The sequence below is a fragment of the Saxophila tyrrhenica genome (assembly GCF_035928015.1).
Source record: "Saxophila tyrrhenica strain CCFEE 5935 chromosome Unknown scaffold_15, whole genome shotgun sequence".
NCBI lineage: Eukaryota > Fungi > Ascomycota > Dothideomycetes > Mycosphaerellales > Extremaceae > Saxophila > Saxophila tyrrhenica.
Window position 1 is genome coordinate 472,271 of NW_027041747.1, and position 19,138 is coordinate 491,408.

The 19,138-nt window shown below is 56.8% G+C and overlaps 10 protein-coding genes across 10 annotated transcripts; 5 read left to right on the top strand and 5 right to left on the bottom strand.

Moving 5' to 3' along the window:
• Nucleotides 1-346: 346 nt before the first annotated feature.
• LTR77_008803 (uncharacterized protein) lies at nt 347-2,656 on the top strand (the record flags this gene model as incomplete). The annotated part of the gene is made up of 1 exon (XM_064806033.1): nt 347-2,656. The coding sequence occupies one exon, from the start codon at nt 347-349 to the stop codon at nt 2,654-2,656; it is 2,310 nt and encodes a 769-aa protein (XP_064655892.1).
• Nucleotides 2,657-3,241: 585 nt separating this feature from the next.
• On the top strand, nt 3,242-4,201 carry LTR77_008804 (uncharacterized protein; the record flags this gene model as incomplete). The annotated part of the gene is made up of 1 exon (XM_064806034.1): nt 3,242-4,201. One exon carries the CDS (start codon nt 3,242-3,244, stop codon nt 4,199-4,201), a length of 960 nt encoding a protein of 319 aa, XP_064655893.1.
• A 216-nt stretch (nt 4,202-4,417) lies between these two features.
• LTR77_008805 (uncharacterized protein) lies at nt 4,418-5,332 on the bottom strand (the record flags this gene model as incomplete). The annotated part of the gene is made up of 1 exon (XM_064806035.1): nt 4,418-5,332. The coding sequence occupies one exon, from the start codon at nt 5,330-5,332 to the stop codon at nt 4,418-4,420; it is 915 nt and encodes a 304-aa protein (XP_064655894.1).
• Nucleotides 5,333-6,391: 1,059 nt separating this feature from the next.
• On the top strand, nt 6,392-10,220 carry FUN31 (serine/threonine protein kinase; the record flags this gene model as incomplete). The annotated part of the gene is made up of 3 exons (XM_064806036.1): nt 6,392-6,594; nt 6,747-9,820; nt 9,883-10,220. The coding sequence occupies 3 exons, from the start codon at nt 6,392-6,394 to the stop codon at nt 10,218-10,220; spliced, it is 3,615 nt and encodes a 1,204-aa protein (XP_064655895.1).
• Nucleotides 10,221-11,201: 981 nt separating this feature from the next.
• On the top strand, nt 11,202-12,101 carry APT1 (adenine phosphoribosyltransferase; the record flags this gene model as incomplete). The annotated part of the gene is made up of 2 exons (XM_064806037.1): nt 11,202-11,874; nt 11,935-12,101. The coding sequence occupies 2 exons, from the start codon at nt 11,202-11,204 to the stop codon at nt 12,099-12,101; spliced, it is 840 nt and encodes a 279-aa protein (XP_064655896.1).
• Nucleotides 12,102-12,320: 219 nt separating this feature from the next.
• LTR77_008808 (uncharacterized protein) lies at nt 12,321-13,655 on the bottom strand (the record flags this gene model as incomplete). The annotated part of the gene is made up of 1 exon (XM_064806038.1): nt 12,321-13,655. The coding sequence occupies one exon, from the start codon at nt 13,653-13,655 to the stop codon at nt 12,321-12,323; it is 1,335 nt and encodes a 444-aa protein (XP_064655897.1).
• Nucleotides 13,656-14,019: 364 nt separating this feature from the next.
• LTR77_008809 (uncharacterized protein) lies at nt 14,020-15,431 on the top strand (the record flags this gene model as incomplete). The annotated part of the gene is made up of 2 exons (XM_064806039.1): nt 14,020-15,263; nt 15,314-15,431. 2 exons carry the CDS (start codon nt 14,020-14,022, stop codon nt 15,429-15,431), a joined length of 1,362 nt encoding a protein of 453 aa, XP_064655898.1.
• A 16-nt stretch (nt 15,432-15,447) lies between these two features.
• LTR77_008810 (uncharacterized protein) lies at nt 15,448-16,314 on the bottom strand (the record flags this gene model as incomplete). Its single annotated transcript, XM_064806040.1, has 4 exons — nt 15,448-15,681; nt 15,904-16,057; nt 16,106-16,205; nt 16,266-16,314. The coding sequence occupies 4 exons, from the start codon at nt 16,312-16,314 to the stop codon at nt 15,448-15,450; spliced, it is 537 nt and encodes a 178-aa protein (XP_064655899.1).
• A 231-nt stretch (nt 16,315-16,545) lies between these two features.
• Nucleotides 16,546-17,744, bottom strand: LTR77_008811 (uncharacterized protein; the record flags this gene model as incomplete). The annotated part of the gene is made up of 2 exons (XM_064806041.1): nt 16,546-17,390; nt 17,552-17,744. The coding sequence occupies 2 exons, from the start codon at nt 17,742-17,744 to the stop codon at nt 16,546-16,548; spliced, it is 1,038 nt and encodes a 345-aa protein (XP_064655900.1).
• A 412-nt stretch (nt 17,745-18,156) lies between these two features.
• COX4 (Cytochrome c oxidase subunit 4) lies at nt 18,157-18,937 on the bottom strand (the record flags this gene model as incomplete). Its single annotated transcript, XM_064806042.1, has 4 exons — nt 18,157-18,440; nt 18,515-18,673; nt 18,731-18,793; nt 18,847-18,937. 4 exons carry the CDS (start codon nt 18,935-18,937, stop codon nt 18,157-18,159), a joined length of 597 nt encoding a protein of 198 aa, XP_064655901.1.
• Nucleotides 18,938-19,138: the final 201 nt, after the last annotated feature.

Sequence of the window (19,138 nt, forward strand, 5' to 3'; positions counted from 1 at the left end):
ATTTCTTCATGTAGGAGAAGAGTGTATTTGAGGGTCGCCGTATCGCCTATCCTGCGCTATCGTTCTGCGCCATGTGATCGCCCTGAGGCTTCACGTCACGCCGCATGGCATCCTGGCATCTCACAAGCGAGCCTCCACCCATCAACGAGCGCCACACAAGCGGCCTTTGCAGCTAACTGACCTATCGACCAGGATGCCCGGTTTCCTGACCGTCTAGATCACGGGATTGTAAGTCGCATGTATCCTTGTATCTCTTCCTCGTCGCGAAGCGTTTCTTTCGTTCGGTCTCGTCTCGACCCGTCTCGACTCATCTCGCGCGCCATTTTCCTTTTCACGAAGAGCGACAATGTCAGCGCCAGCAGTCAAAGGCATGAGGAGCATGAGCTTCCTCAGCCCGAAGCGACGCAAGACTACCGGAAACCTCAAGGCCAACGGGCAGCAGGTGAACGGGAATGGGAATGGTAGCAGTGATGCGCCGGCGACACCACCTGCGCTTGGTTCGCCGATAGAGGAGCGACCGCCGCCGGTGCAGCGGTATGCTTCACACCCTGTCGTGCCCAGTGCGAGCAATGGCCGCGTAAACAGCAGCACCGGCCTAGGCGTGGGAGAAGGAGGAGGAGGAGGAGACGGCAACCTCTTCTACGCCTACGCGCGCAAAGACAACGACCTCCAATCCCGCTACCTCCTCACCTTCGCCTCCGCCTCGGTCGCCAACGAATGGTGGCACCACGTCCGCGCCAACTTCCCCTCCACCACGCGCCCCGGCGCCCAGCTGTTCAGCTTCACGACCGACGACCTGCTGTCGAAAGCCTGGCGACACCCGAGCTTCGCGCACTTGAAGAGCAAGTGGATGTACATATCCTTCTCTGAAGCTTCGGATGGGATTGGTGGTGCTGCGCAGGGCATTATCCCGGTGCAGGATGTGGAGGGGAATATGCTGGGGGGCGGGGCGCCGGCGAGTCCGACGTCGGAGGGGAGGGAGATGAAGAGGGTGAAGGGGGAGGTGGTGAGGTTGGAGGAGCATTTTGAGCGGATGATGAAGGCGGTGGAGCGGAATACTGAGAAAGTCGTTGAGTTGGCTGGCGCGCGGCATGAGAGGAGTGGGAGCGATGTTGTGTCTTTTACGGTTGATGGGGAGGCGGGGAATGGGAAGGAGGGGACGGTGGATATGGGGGTGCTGTCGGGGCATTTTGTGCGGATGAATGATCTTTTGTCGAGGAACATGCAGCATGTGGAGGAGCTGACACGGAAGCACTTTGAAAGCGAGAACAGATTGAAGGAGGCGATTGAGGCGTTGGATAAGAGGCAGAAGGACGATGGACTGGATATGCAGCGGCTGGAGACGCATTTGGTGCGGGTGCAGGCGTTGATGGAGAACTCGGCAAAGGAGCGGAAGGATAGTGCGCTGGAGGTGCAGCAGCAGAGTCAGCCGCTGCAGGTGGACTTTTCGCCGTTGACGGAGCGGTTGGGCAAGGTGCAGGAGGCGGTGGAGCAGAACTCGGAGTTGATCAAGGCGTTGTTGAATGAAGGGGATGAGAAGGTTTCGACGCCTTTCTGGGGGAGGGATGCGCCAGCGGGGCCGGATTTGAATCCGTTGACGCAGCATCTTGAGAGGATCAATAGTGCTATTGAGCAGCAGAGCGAGCATGTGAAGGCGCTGGTCGGGTATGCCAGTGGGGAGAACGGTGGACATGGGGAAGAGAGCACGACTCAAGCTGCCACCGGTCTGATGCCGCTCGGCGAGCATCTGGAGCAGATCTACAATGCTATCGAGGAGGGCAATAGCCACACCAGGGAATGGCAGAAGCAGTTGCAGAAACAACCGCAAGAAACCAACCTCGACTCGCTGAGCGAGCACTTGAAAGCACTCCGAGACAACTCACAGCAAAGCAACGAACACATGCAACAACTCATCGAATCGCAAGACGGTATTCGAGAAGCCGTCGAAGCCAACGGCGGCGAGATCGATTTCACGCCCCTCGCCGACCTCCTCGACGCCATCCGCGAGTCAACAGACAGCAACGCCGTCGTCGTCCAAAAACTCCTCGAGTCCCAAGAAGCCACTCGCCACGAAAGCGCCATCGACTTCGGGCCCCTCAAAGAGCACCTCGAAGCCATCCGCATCGCCAGCGATAAGAACGCCGAACAAGTCCGCACCCTCGTCTCCACCCCACCGTCCAACATCGACCTCAGCCCCCTCACCGACCGCTTGAACAGCATCCACAGCACGCTCCAGAAACAGAAATCGCCCGAGCCCCAAGGGACAGGCGACGCTCGCTTCCTGCTCAACGCCCTCACATCCCACCTCTCCAAAATCCAAGCCGTCACCGAATCCAACGCCACGTCCGTCAAAGCTTTGCGAGAAAAACAATCCTCGAGTGGGGACAAAATGCACATCGCCGTCAGCGAGACCTCCGAACAAGTGCGCTCGCTCATGCAAAGGAACAAGGAGAATGAAAGCAGGATCGAGGCGCAGAATGCGCAGATGCGGGAGCTGATGAGTGGGCAGCGGGAGATGGTGGAGGTGCTGAGGGAGGTGAGTAGGAGTGTAGTGGCGAGCGGGAAAGGGTGTGAGCATGTGGTTGTGCCGCCGCCGAGGAAGATGGGACGGAAGGTTGTCGGGTTTGTTTATGATGCTAAAGATGGGGGGTCGTGAGTGGAGAATGGGTGGTGGGGAAGGTGTTGATTATGGGACGATGGATAGGGATGAGGGCATGGAGGGGGGAACGAGCAATCAATGACTGTACATGCATGTATGTGGAACCATGAGGAATGTTCTCTGACAGCATTAGCAACGTAAAGATGTGATGTTGGTTTCAATGCCTCAAGACCTTGTTGCTATTGCAGAGAAGATCTTCTGGAAGCGTCTACCTCTGTTTTAGTATCTCGCACGCCGCGAAGATGTAGGATTGGTTCTCCACGACCGATCTAAGTTCTTCGCTACCATGGAATAGGTTATCCTGCTGAGCCTTATATGGTGTTTGTGGGGATAGAGTTCATTGCTGACCATATTTCCTCCAACCTTATTGCTATACCAGACCCTGATCACGAACGTAACTGAAAACACAGGCTCTGTCAGTATTCAGACTGTCCATAAAAGACCTGCCTCTCCCTTGCTGAAAAATGATATCTCAAACACTCATCCCATCTCATCATCGATCCACCAATCAATCAATCACTTCCAACCATCGATCACTTCCTTCCTTCCAACCGACCACCCACCAACCACCACCAAGACAACATGTCTCCATCAACCATCGCCCTCGCAGTCACCCTCCTCGCCGGCACGACCGTCAGCGGCAGCCCCATCGTCAAGCTCCCACTGACATCCTTCACTCCGAACCCACCAACACTTCCCCCCGTCCCGGCCAGCGAAAACCACTGCCCCGGGTTCATGCTGGAGCTGATGCGTTACGATTTCGGACCAAAAGGGTGTCCTGAGCCCAGCGCGCTCTACTCGGCAGCCTGTATCGCTGAATGCGAGGCCGTGCTGGAGGCCAAGAAGGACGAAGCTGGTGATCGTCCCTCCAAAGAGGATGACGACGCTGCGGATCCTGTCGCGAACAGGTCGATCCCAGGACCGGTTGCTGAAGGCCATTGCCCTGGCTACATGCTGGAGATGATGCGCCACCACTTCGGCCCCGACGCCTGCCCCGAAGCCGACGATCTCTACTCCGAGGCCTGCGTCGCCGAGTGCCAACTCATGCTCGACCTGCACAAAGATATCGTCGGCCGTCCAGTCCCCAACACCTCCATCGCCCCCAAGGACTCAGCACCAACTCCCCCCGCCCACGCCACCAAGCAACCAACCCCCACCCCAACCCTCCTCGCCCGGCACAAAAAATTCAACGAAGACTTCCGCGACCCCACCCTCTGCCCCGCAGCCACCTTCCGCACCCTCCTCTACGCCCTCAACGCCGGCTACGCCTGCCCCTCTCGTGGGGGCGCCTACACCGACATCTGCGTCGGCGTGTGCGAGGCGACGGTCCATTGGCTCGCGGACTGGCCTGGGCAATGGCCGGAGGTTTTCCCGCAAGGGGCCATATTGATGCCGAGGCCACGGGCGCAGAATGATTTGGATGCGCTGTTGGCGATGGGGACGGGGATGGAGAAGAGAGGTGGGGTGGTGGAGGAGCCGGCCTGTGAGGAGGGGGAGTGTGGGCCGATGGGGGATTGGGCGATTAATGGGACGGGGCCGTAGAGGGCTGGGGTGGTTCGAGCATTCCGCGGTGTTTAGGGTCGAGGCAAGGCGCTGTCCAGGATCGAGGCAGGGCATGGGATGTTGGCGTTAGCGTTAGCGGATGGTATATATCCTGTTCGGGTAGTGTTTGCTGTATCAGAATCGAAAAATCTTGACCTATGCGTATGCGCATCGTCGCTCCCTTCGTCATTTAGTCGTGTCGTCTGGTTCGTCCCCTCATCTCCACGAGCTGTTGTCCCACACCGGATCGTCACCCAACACGCCCGGATGCGACCTCGCCCACTCCTCCACATCCCTCGCCCTAGCCAGCCAAATGCTCCCCTCATCTCTCCTCTTGGCCAGGTGTTGCAACACCGTCTCCATCGCTTGAAGCTTCTCTTCATCATCATTCAAAAACGGATGAAACAACAAAGACAGGAAACCTCCCTTCTCAATCGTCTCATCCACCTGCCTCACAAAAGCCTCCACGAGTACATCCGTCCCTTGCGGCTCTTCCGGCAAAACACCCTTCATCTTCCTTAGTTTCCCAAAAGATTCCATGTAGTAATACGCATCCACGGTACTCCACCTGAAAGGCAGCACGACAATCGAATCTTTCCCGCCCTCAATCTGCACCACCGCCCCCTCCTCAGCAGCAGGGCTAATATACCCCAGCCCAAACTCCCTACACATCTTCAAAGTCCTCTCGCCATGTACACTCCCCCCAGGCGGTCTGAACCCCCGATACATCTCCACCTTCCTCTTCCCTTCCCTCTCAACAAACCCCCTCATAGCCTCAAAACTCCGCTCAAAATTCCTCCTCTCATCTTTCTCATCCTTACACTCCTTCCCCCACGCCTCATGCTGCCACGCGTGCCATCCCACCTCGTGCCCCGCCGCTGCGATACTTTTGATAGCGTCCGGGTAGACGTCTAGGTTCCAGGACTCGGCGAAGTAGGTTACGGGGATGGAGTACTTTTGTGCGAGGGCGAGGAATTGGGGGAGCATGCGGGTTACGGAGTAGTGGGAGCCGATGGGTTGGGAGGGGGGCCAGAGGGAGCGGTTGAGGTCGGCGGCTTCGCCCATGTTGTCGAAGGTTAGGGTGATGGTTGCTGAGGCGGAGGAGGGCCATTTGGAGCTTTGGGACGACATGCTTGTGGTGAAGAGGAACGAAATGAAAGGAAGTGAAAGAATTTGACGGTACCGCTGAGACCTACATGCAAAGGAAAAGGAAGGAAACGAAATAAGAGAGGTTGTTTCGTCGCTGGCCAAGGTTGGTATACACCGTACAGATGGAGCTCTCCAAGGTTGTCATCAAACAAGATCCGTCGGCAGTTGGAGCTTGTCGTCGCCCAATCGGAGACGAGGTGGAGCGTGATATGGCCGTCACGGGGCCTGCCCCGCAAGTGAATGCAGTTGTACCTCGAGATGGGAAGCGAGCGATGGTGGCGTATGCTGTGCAACACGCACTGCCGGAGAACGACATTTCTTCTGATCACCAGCGTTGGACAGAGTAAATGCCGCTTTGGCTCGCAATAACCCTGAACGGGTCGAAGCTTGAGCAGACCCTTCTCCAGTCGTCCCAACGTCCGCTGGAAAGTCTGCAGCAGCGGCGATGTGGAGCGTCCGATGTCCAGACTTCAAACCTCAGAGCCCGTGCCGATGCAGCCTGACCTGACCAGTACCGCATGCATTTCTTCCTCGTAAAGCCATTCCTCAGCATCGTACACTGCATAGAGCATAGAATGAACTGCGTGCCTTAGAGCCGTCTCTTTCCCTGATCAATCTGTCACTACCCGTCGAACGCCCGCTCGCTGCACATACTGCAGCAAAGGAACGCTTTGCAAGACATCGGCTTACTGCAGCTCTGGTCTGGTGCTGGCTGCTTGTGTTCCGCTGCCGCTCGCACGTGAAAGACATCGCCTCAGCAGGCGCAGGCTGCTTGCTGCTGGAAGACGCGCTGGCCGGTGGTGTGACCGTCAAGCCTGAGCATGACTTCGTCGCCAGGCGCGCCGCAAGATGGTACGTATATCGCTCTCCGCTCGAGATCGATTTGCTGCCGTTGCCTTGCGTTTCGCGAAGTCAGGCAACGAGATCTCTTCCTTGTTCATCGAGGCCGAGTGAAGGCGACTACACCCACCTGAGTCACACATCATACAGCCTGCTCTGCCATTTCACATTGCTTTGACGGATCAGTGCTGACTCGGGTGAATGAGGATAGACGTCAATAGGAAGACCAGCTCGCGGCCGCCGACCCTCCAGATCCCGAAGAATCGAAGCGTGCAGAGACTCAGCAACCTCTCCTCAGCGTCGGCATCGGGCAGTAGCGGGACTTTGGGAGTCGATGCACCGCACAGAAGATCGTCGGCGGACACAGACAATGGGGAGCAAGAGGCATATCACACCTTGACTCGGTATGTGGAATCGTCAATCACATGACAACCTCCAACGTCATGGGGTGAATAGAGCGAGTGAATCACAGTCGTGAATGGGCTATTGTCATGAAGAGCATGTGTGAAGTTGTGGGACGCGTGATACATGGTTGCTGACCAGACAAAAAACCCAGATCACCCATTCTTTCACCAGCAGACAGCGGTCTCCGTCGGATCCGCCAACAACCACCACCTCAACCACCCCGCAAAGCCTCTTCACCCCTCCTCTACCCAACAACATCACATACCGAGCCTTCGCCCCAGATCTCGCCTATACCTTCACGGAAATCTTCGTATCACCAACTCTCCGGTCTAGCGTCACCGGGCTTCGCCTTCACTGAAGACCTCACTCGCTTCCCATCCGAGTCACTGCATTCATTCTCTTTTGCCCACCAAAGCAGCGAGACACTCGTCAATCGACAAAATGCTCTGAAGAGGTCAATCGAGTTCATGCGAGATAAGCTCGGCTGGGCTGCGACTTCACCTCGGATTGCTAGCGCGCAAGCTCGATTAGCAGGCGACGAAGAGCTGCTCACCATGATGGAGTTGATGCACAAGGCCAGCGTGCTGAGTCCTGAGGGTCTGGGGCCGGAGAAGACTGGGTTGGGCATTGATCGAGGGCCACTCACAGGGCCGGCACATCTGGCGAACGAGAATGTGTTTGAGAAGAACTTCCTGTCACAGAGCCCGACTGGAAGCCCAGATGTGATCAACGAGGAGCCTGAGGAAGCCGAGTCTTCCAACAGCTCAAGCACGCTGTCTCCTCCGCTGAGAGAGGCATCGCCTTCTCAGCCGCCATTGTCCACCGAGCAGCTGAGTCTGTCACGCATAACGACGGCAGATATGTCTAACGCCGGTCCACCCGAGCGGCCACAGCGAGCCTCCCTTAAGCGGACATATACCGATGTGGCCGGCTACTCACTCCAGCACAAACTCACCGAAGCACTCGCTCAACCATACCACTCAAGTCAGTCTCCATCTACCATGTCAACAACCAATGCCCCCGTCTTCCGCGCTCCACCACCCGTTAGGAGCGGCACTACCGTGAGCGAGCGCGCACCTCACGGCCACAGGAACAATCAAGCGCAAGCCATCTTCACCACCGGCGCTAAGAGCCCGTGGACCATCACAGCGGCAAACGATCTCGCATGTCTCGTCTTCGGCGTCACTAGGGCTGAGGTCCGAAAGCTTGGGATCATGGAGGTCATTGCTGAGTCGCGTCGAGCATGGCTGGAGGAGAGGCTGCAGAATCCGGACTCAGGGAATGCGCCGAGGCAAGGTCAGCAGCAAGCGAAAGCTTCTGAGCGGGCCAACGAAGCGAAGCCAGCGCAGTCTTCGACCCTGGCAGGTGCAATGGGAGGCGGTATCACTGCCAGGCTACTCGCGAAGCCACCGTCTAAGTACTCGTCCGCTTGGCGTCGGAGTAAGACTGAGGGTCACCGCAATTCCAGCAAGCCGATCCCAGCGCCATCCGAAAAGAAGGAAGAGTCGAACGGTGCATCCAACCACATTGCCCACAAGAGCCGCGGCGTGCTACTCTGCGGCGACGTCGTGCCCATCCGCAAGATGAACGGCTCCACCGGCAGCGCCTCCCTCTGGGTCAAGGAAAAGAGCGGCGGCCTCATCTGGGTCCTCGAAGAAATCGCCGAAGACGTCGCCTTCCTCACCGTCGACGAGATCGGCTCCGTCATCCGCGGTAACGGCGACATCTCCCAGATCTGGGGCCTCGAGCGCGTGCGGAACGGTATGGATGTCACGCGGCTGATCCCGGCCTTTCCGCGCATGAAGGGTACGAATACCGGCGCGCTGGACTACGATGCTGTCGCGAGGCTGAAGAGTTTCACTGCGCGGACGAGCAATGATATCAGCATTCCGACGACAGTTGAGCCGGTGGAGGGGGAGAGCAGCACGTTCCGTGTGAGTTCGTTCCCGCATATTGCGGGAATTCTGGTGCTGGACCCGGCGAGCATGAAGGTCAGTAGTAGCAACTCGGTGTTCTCGTCGGCGCTGTTCGGGTACGCGAATCCGGATGGTATGGCGGTGACGGAGCTGATCCCTGGGTTCGATGGCATTTTGCGGATGATGACCGATGAGGATGATATTGAGCTCGTGGATGGCATTGTCATTCCTGAACACTCTTTCCGCCGCGCGAGGGCGTTGCTGGCGCTTAGGGAGGGCAGCTCGGATGCTGCGGCGGTGTTTTTGAAGCCGAGTGGGCTGCCGGCGAAGCATCGTGATGGCGCGGAGATTATGATTGATGTACAGATGCGGGTGGTGAAGAGCGAGAAGGACTCCACGCCGTTGCCGTTGGATTCCATTGTCGAGGATGCTGTGCCGAGCAGTGTCGTCTACGCCCTTTGGATTACCTACTCCAGGCAACTGCACGCTGTGAACCATGGTGTGGGCCCAGTCAGTACGGTTAGCAGACCAGCCACGCCACCGCATCAGCCAGCCCCAGGCACTGGCCACATCGACTCCGCCGTCCCCAGCCCGATGGCTCCCTCCACCGTCCACGAAGAGAACGAGCTCCGCAACCAACTCCTCACCCAACAACTCGAAGAAGCCAAATCCCTACAAGACCAACAAGAATCCACCTCCCCCTCCTCCGACGACCAAGAACCCTACGAACACCCCTCCCCGGACATGTCCTGCCGCACCATCAAAAAGAAACGCATCGACGACTTCACCATCCTCGAAGAAATGGGCCAAGGCGCCTACGGCCAGGTCAAGCTCGCCCGCTACAAGACCCGCGCCGCGAAGAAGATGGTCATCAAGTACGTCACCAAACGCCGCATCTTAGTCGACACCTGGCACCGCGACCGCCGCCTCGGCACCGTACCCCTCGAGATTCACGTGCTGGACTACCTCCGCCGCGACGGGCTGCAACACCCGAATATCGTCGAGATGGCGGATTTCTTCGAGGACGACGTGAACTACTACATCGAGATGGTGCCGCACGGCCTGCCCGGGATGGACCTGTTCGACTACATTGAGCTGCGGGTCACGATGGACGAGGCGGAGTGTCGGAAGATTTTCGTGCAGGTGGCGCAGGCGCTGGGGCATTTGCATGGGACGGCGAAGGTAGTGCATCGGGATATCAAAGATGAGAATGTGATTTTGGATGGGGAGGGTAGGGTGAAGGTGGTGGATTTCGGGAGCGCGGCGTATATCAAGAGTGGGCCTTTTGACGTTTTTGTGGGGACTATTGGTTCGTCCTTCCACCCATCCCTTGTCATGGACGCACTCACTAATGCGGTATAATGTGCACAGATTACGCCGCCCCCGAAGTCCTCCGCGGCTCGCCCTACCGCGGCAAAGAACAGGACGTCTGGGCCCTGGGCATTTTGCTGTACACGATCGTGTACAAAGAAAACCCTTTCTACAGCATCGACGAGATCATGGACCACGATTTGAGAGTCCCTTATGTTCTGAGCGAGGAGTGCATTGATTTGATCAGGAGGATGTTGGATCGTGATGTTGAGGGCAGGATTGGGATTCAGGGGGTCTTGGAGCATGAGTGGTGTGGGATGGTGATTGAGGGGGAGGACCAGGATGAGGGAGAGGGTCCTGAGGGGGTTGTTATGGGGAAGGGGAGGGGGAAGGCGTGAGGAAGATCTGACGGGGTGGGGTGGATGGGGATGGAGGGTTGCTGCTGCTGGCTCCTGCGCGATGAATGAGAGGCTGCTATTTGGATTGGGTTGCTGGATGTCTCACGACTACGACATGATGCATGGCAATGGAAATGGAAATGGAAATGGGACGTGGTTGAGCGTGCGTGCGTGCGATTTTCCGGCTGGAAATCATTGCTTTCAGCGAGAGAAGCTGTATATACCCCCTTCGAGCAATGAGAAAACGTTCGCTGCGGGTTTTCGTCTGTGTTACACTTCATCGTTTGAACCACATCGAATCTACTTCATGCGTAAAGTCACTCCACTGTGACTCTGCAGCACGTTGCAGCCAAATACAACCCCACAATGCGTGTGGCGTTGATAGGCGTCGATAGGCGTGAGCTGGCGTTCGTGGAAGTTTTCTGGAAGGGGCACAGGGCCGAAGCCAGCAAGGTCTGAGCGATCCATTGACAGTGCATGAGGGAGGCAGACTAAGGATATATTGCTGGTGGTGTGGTGTAAATGGATCCTTGGGCTCTGTCGACAATCACATGCAACTACTTTCGCTGTCAAAGATAGGGAAGCGCGCCCTGACGACAAGACTTTCACATGCTTGCCGCGGCGCACTGCGGGATCGACACGTGTATTCGATAACGGTCCCCTACTCGCATCTGCGCTGCACTGCACTGCAACACCCACGCACAACCGGTGAGAAGCAGACAACAGCGCACCACGCCCACCACACCGGATCAGCCTCCCAGAAGCGTCGTCGCCTCCGGCCCGACAAGCCCTCGAAATCTGACTTGCTTTTCCTCTCGCAGAATAACGCAATCAGTCCCTCCCGTACCTGGCGCCGAACAGAAGCGACACGAATACAACGCTCCCACCAGGCCATGCAGCGGCCCATGCACCTCTAAGCAGTAGCAATTTTTTGATTATTATCATCTATATCTGCCCTTGCCTCTTGCTCTCTTCTTCGCCATGTCCGATCAACCGCCTACCCACTCCCTCGACTGTGCCCCGCGACCTTCGCACGGCTATCCAACCGACGACTCTCAATCCGTTGAAAAGAGCCAGGTCAAAGACTCCACCGCTTCGCATCCCCCGGCCTCGAAACCCGATCCCACAACCGCACCGGCGCCTTCCCACTTCCACCCTCCCCAGCAAAAGACCGCTCCCCACGCCCAAAATGCCGCCGCCGAAGGAGGACTCCCCCCCACCACTCCCGCCAGTCCCCCCGAACTCGCCCATCTTAAAGTAAAACTACAGCAAGCACTACGCCAATTCCCCGACTTCCCCTCCCCCGGCATCCTCTTCGAGGACATCATGCCCCTCTTCTCCTCCCACGCCCTGCACACCGACCTCATCCGCGTGCTCGAGCTCAAAGTCGCCGAAGCCTTTGGCACGAAGACGGGAGAAAAGAGCGAGGTGGATGTCGTGGTGGGGTTGGAGAGTCGGGGGTTCTTGTTCGGGCCGACGTTGGCGTTGAGGCTGGGAGCCGGGTTTGTGCCTTTGCGGAAGAAGGGGAAGTTGCCGGGGGAGTGTGAGACGGAGGGGTTCGAGAAGGAGTATGGGGAGGATTTCTTTCAATTGCAGAAGGATGCGATTGCGAAGGGGCAGAGGGTGGTGGTGGTGGATGATATTATCGCTACGGGTGAGTGAAACACGTGTGGACGGGTAGGGGTTGAGTGGGATGCTGACTATGGGACCATAGGCGGTAGTGCTGCAGCAGCCGGTCGACTTGTGCGAAAGCTGGGCGGCGAGCTGCTGGGTTATGTTTTCATGATGGAGCTCGACTTCTTGAAGGGAAGGGATAAGCTGGATGCGCCTGTCCATACGCTCTTCGCGGGACAAGAAGAGGGCTTGAAGAAGGAGTCATAGCGATTGAACACCTCCATGGTTGGACGAGAAGGGGATTAGAGCCCGGTGAAGGAAGCCAGGTCGTTCTGAGTCAATGCGGGATAGGAAAACAAGATGGCATATGCCTGTTTGGACGACACGGCTAACACGATGTAGATATGCATAGATCACGAAAACGATACCCACCTCCACATTGATTCTGATGTGGACTCGCAAGCCAGGTACCATCACCCTCACGTCTCAAGATCTGACTTTCTTAATCTCTTCCGGACTATAGCCAGCCTCCTTCAACACCTCCTCCGTATGCTCACCCAACCGCGGCGGCATCCGCTGCACACCAGCCTTCGTCTCGCTAAACTTCACAGCAGGTCCGATACCCTTCCACCTCCCACTCTCCAGCGCATCCCATTCCATCGGCAGTACCATATCCCTCCCCTCAATCTGCGGATGCTGGAACGCCCTCTCAATAGTATTCACCGGCCCATGCGCCAACCCCGACCCCTCAAACACCTCCACCCACTCATCCGAACTCTTCGTAACAAAGACATCCGCTAGTACCCGATCCATCTCCTCCCGATTCTGTACCCGCAGAGCGTTCGTCCGAAACCGCTCGTCCTGGATCAACTCCTCCCGGCCAATCTTCCGACACAGAATCCGGTACTGCTGCTCGCTGTTCGCCGCCACGACCATCCAGATCCCATTCCGACACTCCCACGCATTATACGGCACGGCTGACGGATGCGCCGCACCGTGCTTCTGCCCTTCGATCCCGCGGTTCAGCCAATTTACGCCGACATTAACCAACATCGAGATCTGACTTTCAAACAGGCTCCCGCTAATGAACTGCCCCCGTCCCGTATGCTCCCGACTATACAACGCCGCCGCAATCGCCCCGTGCAAGTACAGTCCCGTCGCCATATCCGTCATCCCCAACCCAGCCCGCACGGGCGGCGCGCCAGGGTGGCCGGTAACTTGCATGAACCCCGCCTCCGCGGCGGCGATGGCGTCGTAGCCCGCCCTCTTCGCGTAGGGTCCAGTATCCCCGTACCCGGAGAGCGACGCATACACCAGCCTAGGGTTCAACTTGCTCAAAATCTCCCACCCGATCCCCAACCGCTCCGCCGTGCCTGGGACGAAATTCTCTATAACGACGTCAATACCCGCGTTTTCCACTAACCGGTGCACCGCTTCCACTCCCTCGGGCTTCTTGAGGTCGAGCACAATGCTGCGTTTGCCCCTGTTGATCGCTGCGAAGAAAAACGACATCGGCCCCGTATCGGGTTTCCAGCAAGCGGATTCGCCGGGGTTCTGCCACGCACGGGTCCCGTCGCCAGTATCGGGGGCTTCGACTTTGATGACGGTGGCGCCGTAGTCGGAGAGGAGTTGGGTGCAGAAGGGGCCGGCGAGGACGCGGGTGAAGTCTAGGATGCGGATGCCTGATAGGGGGCCAGAGGCGGTGGCGGTGGTGGATTTTCGTCTCAGTACATGCTGTGATGCGAGCAGTTTGGAAGCCCTTCGGTGGGCGACATCTTTCCTCCACAGGCAGATCTTCGCAGTATTGATATTCCTGTTCATGGTGTAGTCTAGGCCGTGTGCTCAAGCCGGGGCGAATGTCGGAGCATGAGATTTGGAGCACCGCAGCGCTCAGCGGGCGGACGACAGCACCGCCTTTCTCCTCCTGGTTACGGATCTAATAGCAGCTTCAAGTTGGATCGATGTAGATGTCCAAACATTGCTTGGCCTGAACAGCGTTTCGCCTTGGCTGTGTTGTCGTTCGTCGAAGGCGATCCGGTTGTTCGGCCAAATGAGCGGGGTTTGGACGATGGATCAACAACTTCCATCTCGACAACGCTGCCATGTCTTCTTTCATATTGCATGTATCCTTGCTGACTGGGCCACGGACTGGACGGAGGACACTGGAGCCTGGACGGATTAGAAAATGATTGCATTTAGAGGAGTACCTAAAGGCCTTGGTGCCATCCAACCCTCTTTGGCCATTGGAGGCTTCAACCACAACGTACTTCGATGTAGCCGATCAATTCCGTCTGGACTCCTTGGACAGCAGGCCAACGCAAAACAACCTAACAACAGCCAAAGACGAACCTTCGTAGCAAAAGCCACGGAATACCTCCCCGCCTACCCGGACCTCACCGACTCCCAGTCCACCGTCCGCGAAGCCATCGCCAAAATCTGCTCCAACTACCCGGACGACTACTGGCTCAAATGCGACAACGAAGCGCGCTGGCCCTCGGAGTTCCAACAAGCCATCGCAAAAGACGGCTGGCTAGGCATCATGATGCCTTCGGAATACGGCGGCAGCGAGCTGGGCCTCGCCGAAGCGACGGTAATGATGCAGACGATTTCGGAAAGCGGCGGCGGGATGGCTGCGGCGAGTAGCGTGCACATGAACATTTTTGGTCTGGCGCCGGTGGTCAAGTACGGGAACGAGGAGCAGAAGAAGCGGTTTCTGGTCCCGATGATTGAGGGGAGGGAGAAGTCGTGTTTCGGCGTCACAGAGCCGAATACCGGGCTTGATACGCTGAAGTTGCAGAGCTTGGCTACGCGGCAGGGGGAGGAGTATGTGTTGAAGGGGAGTAAGATTTGGACGTCGACGGCGCAGGTGGCGGAGAAGGCTCTGATGCTCGTGCGAACGACGCCTTTGGAGGCGGTGAAGAAGGCTAGTGAGGGGTTGACGTTGTTTTATACTGATATTGACCGTGAGGTTGTGTCGGTGCAGGAGATCAAGAAGATGGGTCGTGCGGCTATCGATACGAATCAGCTGTACTTCGACGGCTGGCGGGTCCCAGTCGCCGACCGCATTGGCGAAGAAGGTCAGGGATTCAAAATGATCATGCACGGCATGAACGCCGAGCGAATCCTCGTCGCTGCCGAAGGCCTTGGGCTGGGGTACGCTGCTCTACGCCACGCGAGCCGGTACGCAAAAGAGCGAGTCGTGTTCGGCAGACCGATCGGGCAGAATCAGGGCATCGCTCATCCGCTGGCGAAAGCTTGGATCGGGCTCGAGCAGGCGAGGTTGATGACCATGCAGGCGGCGAAGATGTGGGATGAGGATTTTGCGACGGGGGAGTATGCGAATGCTTGTAAGTATGCTGCCGCGGAGAGTGCGTTTACCGCGTGTGAGACGGCGGTGTGTTCGATGGGGGGGATGGGGTATGCTAAGGAGTAAGTCATCGAGATTTGAATGTTTCTGGGCGATGCTGATATGCGAGCAGATACCACGTTGAGCGCTACCTCCGCGAAGTGATGATCCCTCGACTCGCACCTGTGAGCAGAGAGATGATTCTCAACTACGTCGCCGAGAAAGTCCTCGACTTGCCCCGGTCGTACTGAGTTACTCGCCTCCCCCTCAAATAGAGACCGGCTGTGGTTCTTCAGGCTTCGCATCAAACGTAATCCGCCCCGACGGCAGCAAGAAGAACTCCAGGCCTCGTCCCCCACGAGCTCGCGGATAATGGTGCGTTCCTGGACCTGGGCTCGTCCAGCCAGCGCCCTGCCAGTTCTCGCCTACAGGCAAACCTTCGATTTGGAAGCTTGGGTCGATTGGAACGATGCAGTTGATTTCGCCGTAGGGATGTTTATGCTAGAAGCAACAGGGAATACGATGGTTAGCAGTGTGTTCAACCTGAGCTTGGTCGACTCATCGGGCATACATATCGCCCCCCGTACTCCTCCTGCGAGTTAAAATAGACACACGCCAAAGACACATAAAGGTTCTCAGGAAGCGGAGGCTGGATCTGCAGCACCAGATAGAATGAGCACTCGCACATAGCATAGCATAGCAGCAGAATGGTGGTAGACCTACATTTCCTATTCGATACATGCCGCTATCAAGGTCGCGCGAGGCAATCCAGCCTTCTTCAAAGCCTTGCTTGAGAAGGCGGCAGAAGTCTTCGAAGTAGGGGTTGCCAGGGCCGTAGTCGCGGTTGAGGCGTTGTTCGAGGGCTTTGCCTGGGGTGCTGGGCGTAGGTTAGTGAGAGCGTGATGGGGGCAGCGGTGAGACGTACAAGTCTTTAATCTCTTTCAAGAACTCCAAGGCTCTAGCAGCAAGCTTTTGAGCAGCAGGATGTGTGGCCGTGTCGATGCCATCCGTTGATCCATCATGGTCTATGGCCTGTCAGTCTAGATTCATTGATCCTGGTACGGATGTGTTTGACTTGCCAACACCACACGCCTTGCACTTTATGGCATTTTGGTAAACTTCTTCGTTAGCCATGGTGGTCAGTCTCCTCCGAATAGACGTCGTCGTAGTTGCTGGGCAAGTAATAGTAATACATGAAAGAGGGGTTGCTTTTATGGCGCAGAGAAAAAGTTATACCTTGAGATATTTAAAACTCTAACATAAGCACTGCAGCGGATATACCGGTATGCAACTCCTGCACGGAATCACAACCGCTGTTGAGGGCAGGCGTGACAAAGTTAAAACAGGTATTCACACAGCGAGCTACTATACATCCAAGTTGAAGAACCGCCTCGCATCATCCATCAATCTCGCAGGAGCCTTGATGCTCATCCTCGACTGATTGTCATTCTCTCTCCAAGTGTAGAAGGCCTCCTCCTGCCACACTTCCTTCTTCACCACGGGCACATCCCCATTATACACTCTCGAGGAGAACTTCTCCAACGTAGCCAGGATCTCCTCCCCATCCACCGCCATCGTTTGATGCGCACAGCTGACTTTGACACGCTTCGACACTTGCACCCAGCCGTTCTCTGTCGCTTCCTCGGCGACTGTTGCAGCCCTGGCGTTCTCTGATCGTACGAAGACAAGTAGCTTCTGCATGCTGAAGACCCATTCAATCAAGTTCCCGTGGGCTGGGAAGATGATCGGCATGCCGTCATCTCCTTCTTCGTAGAAGCTGTCGCCGCAAGAAAGATGCATCTCATCATGGTCATACCACGCCAACTCATCTGGAGTGTGCCCAGGCGTATGGATGATGGACATGGCAAGATTGGTCTGAAATGGTCGCGGTTCCTCACCATCCCATATAGGCCACTTCAATCGTTCAAATGAGTTGGCCCAGTACGTGACTTTGAACCACGGGACGGGTGCTCCGATGTACTTGAACAGGCCATGAGATTCGAGGTCTGACTCGATGAAGTCTCGTCCAGCTGAGGAGGCTATGATCTCGGTGGTGCCGCCTGGTAGGAATTGGCCGATGCCTCCGATATGGTCGTAGTGGCAGTGCGTGCAGATTACGAAGTATTGGTTGCAGTTTGGGTTCAGTGGCTTGCCGTCGTTTACCTCGACTGGGTATTCCTCGATGTATTCTCGAAGGCGGACATAGCGGTCTGCAAGAGAGGTCAGCGCTCACTTTACATCTTCTAAGCTGTTGGTATAGGCTCGTCATCGGGTCTTCGTGATAGACATTGATAGAGAGATACGTGTATACAGATATATGGATATGCTTTCGAAGACGAGATGGAGGAGAACAAGAGAAATTGCCACATACCATGTCGGTGCTTCTCACTCGGCTCATCGCAACCAGTATCACTGAGCACCACCAACGGCGCTCTGGTATGTATCTTCACGTATATCAACGGATGCTCGCCGTAGGCATCATCTTCCCGGATGACGAATGTCGAGCGGTTGACTCTCTTGGTCGTAAAGGATGTCGATGGCTTCTTGATGGCTTGTGTAGACATGTCCTAGGAAGGTCAAAGTGAAGGATAGAGTCACCTGTCAAATTGCAAACATGGTTGCGATGAAGGGGAGTACACGCATCCACTCCAACTCCACCTCCCGCCGCTCGCATCCTGATGGCGGCCCGTGCACCGTTTGCACCTCGATCGAGAAGAGTATTCAAAAGATCAGGAAATGACGGTCATGGCCGACGGAGAATGATCACGCAAACTGGCTAGATAAGATCAAGATAATTCGTTCGGATAGGACATTACGGGGGAAAAGGGAGAAGACCGAGAATGCCCATAGGATCTAGAGCGGCCTTGGTTTGGTATTTCAGCATTCAATACGCCACGCCATAGTCTACATTGCTTCTGCTCGCCCTCGTTCTCCAGCACCGCTCCGTGTTCGATTCGCCCCTAATCTCCTCCTTGCCTATCTATACTCCGGCCGCACGTAGTTCGCAATAGTCTTCAACTCGCCCTCGTACGGGTGTACGTAGTCGGGCACATCGTGGTGCTCGTCGTGGTGGTGATCATCGTCTGGCGGGCCGACGTACTCGAGCTTGTAGACGGAGCCACACTCAGGGCAGCGCTCGACTGGGCGGTCGCGGGAAGTGACCAGCCATAGAGTGCCGTGGCTGTCTGCGGGAGAGCCGGTACAGCCAATGTATTGCTCGTCACCGAAGCCCTTAACCACGATGGGATCCTTGAGAGTACCTGTAGCTGGGTGTTAGACCCATGCACGTTCTAAGAAGCGCCCCGTTCCTGCTTCTGCATGTCTGCCCACGTACCGTGCCTGCTCGCATCAAGCGGCTTCATGTCGAACACGTCTATGCCCTGCATCTTGCCCATAATTTCCAATCGCTCGAGACCGGTGGACTGCTCCAGATCGGTAGGGATGGTACCGCGTGCGCCGCCGGGAGGAAGGAGGTCATGCTCGGAGTGGATTTCTGCGCTGCGTCTTAGCAACTGCCGCCGACTACTGCTCCCCCATAGAATCTACCCACCAGACATTGGCTTGATCAGTGCATTGTCATCGCCGGGCTTTGGGTCGCCCTCGGGTGATTTGACTGCGCTCTGTTAGCCATCTTCATGGGGATAGTTGGCGGTCATTGAGGCGTACATCGGCGCGCGGAGATCGCGAACGAGCGTGTCACCGCTGGTCGAGGGACAACGCGTCTGCTGAGAGCTGGCGCGGCTCGTCGGAGGAACATGTTGGGCGGTGGTGTTGTTCTCAATCTGTTGTGCTTCAAAGTCGTTGTGAGGTCGGAAGCTGGACGAGCTCGCTCCCTGGAAGGTCTTGGCAGGTCGTCGGCGATTCTTCCCGAGCAGATCTGTCTCAGAGCACACTTCACAGATGCCCGACATATCGCAGCCTCCCACAACATTACAAAACTAAAACAGGAGTCTAGGCG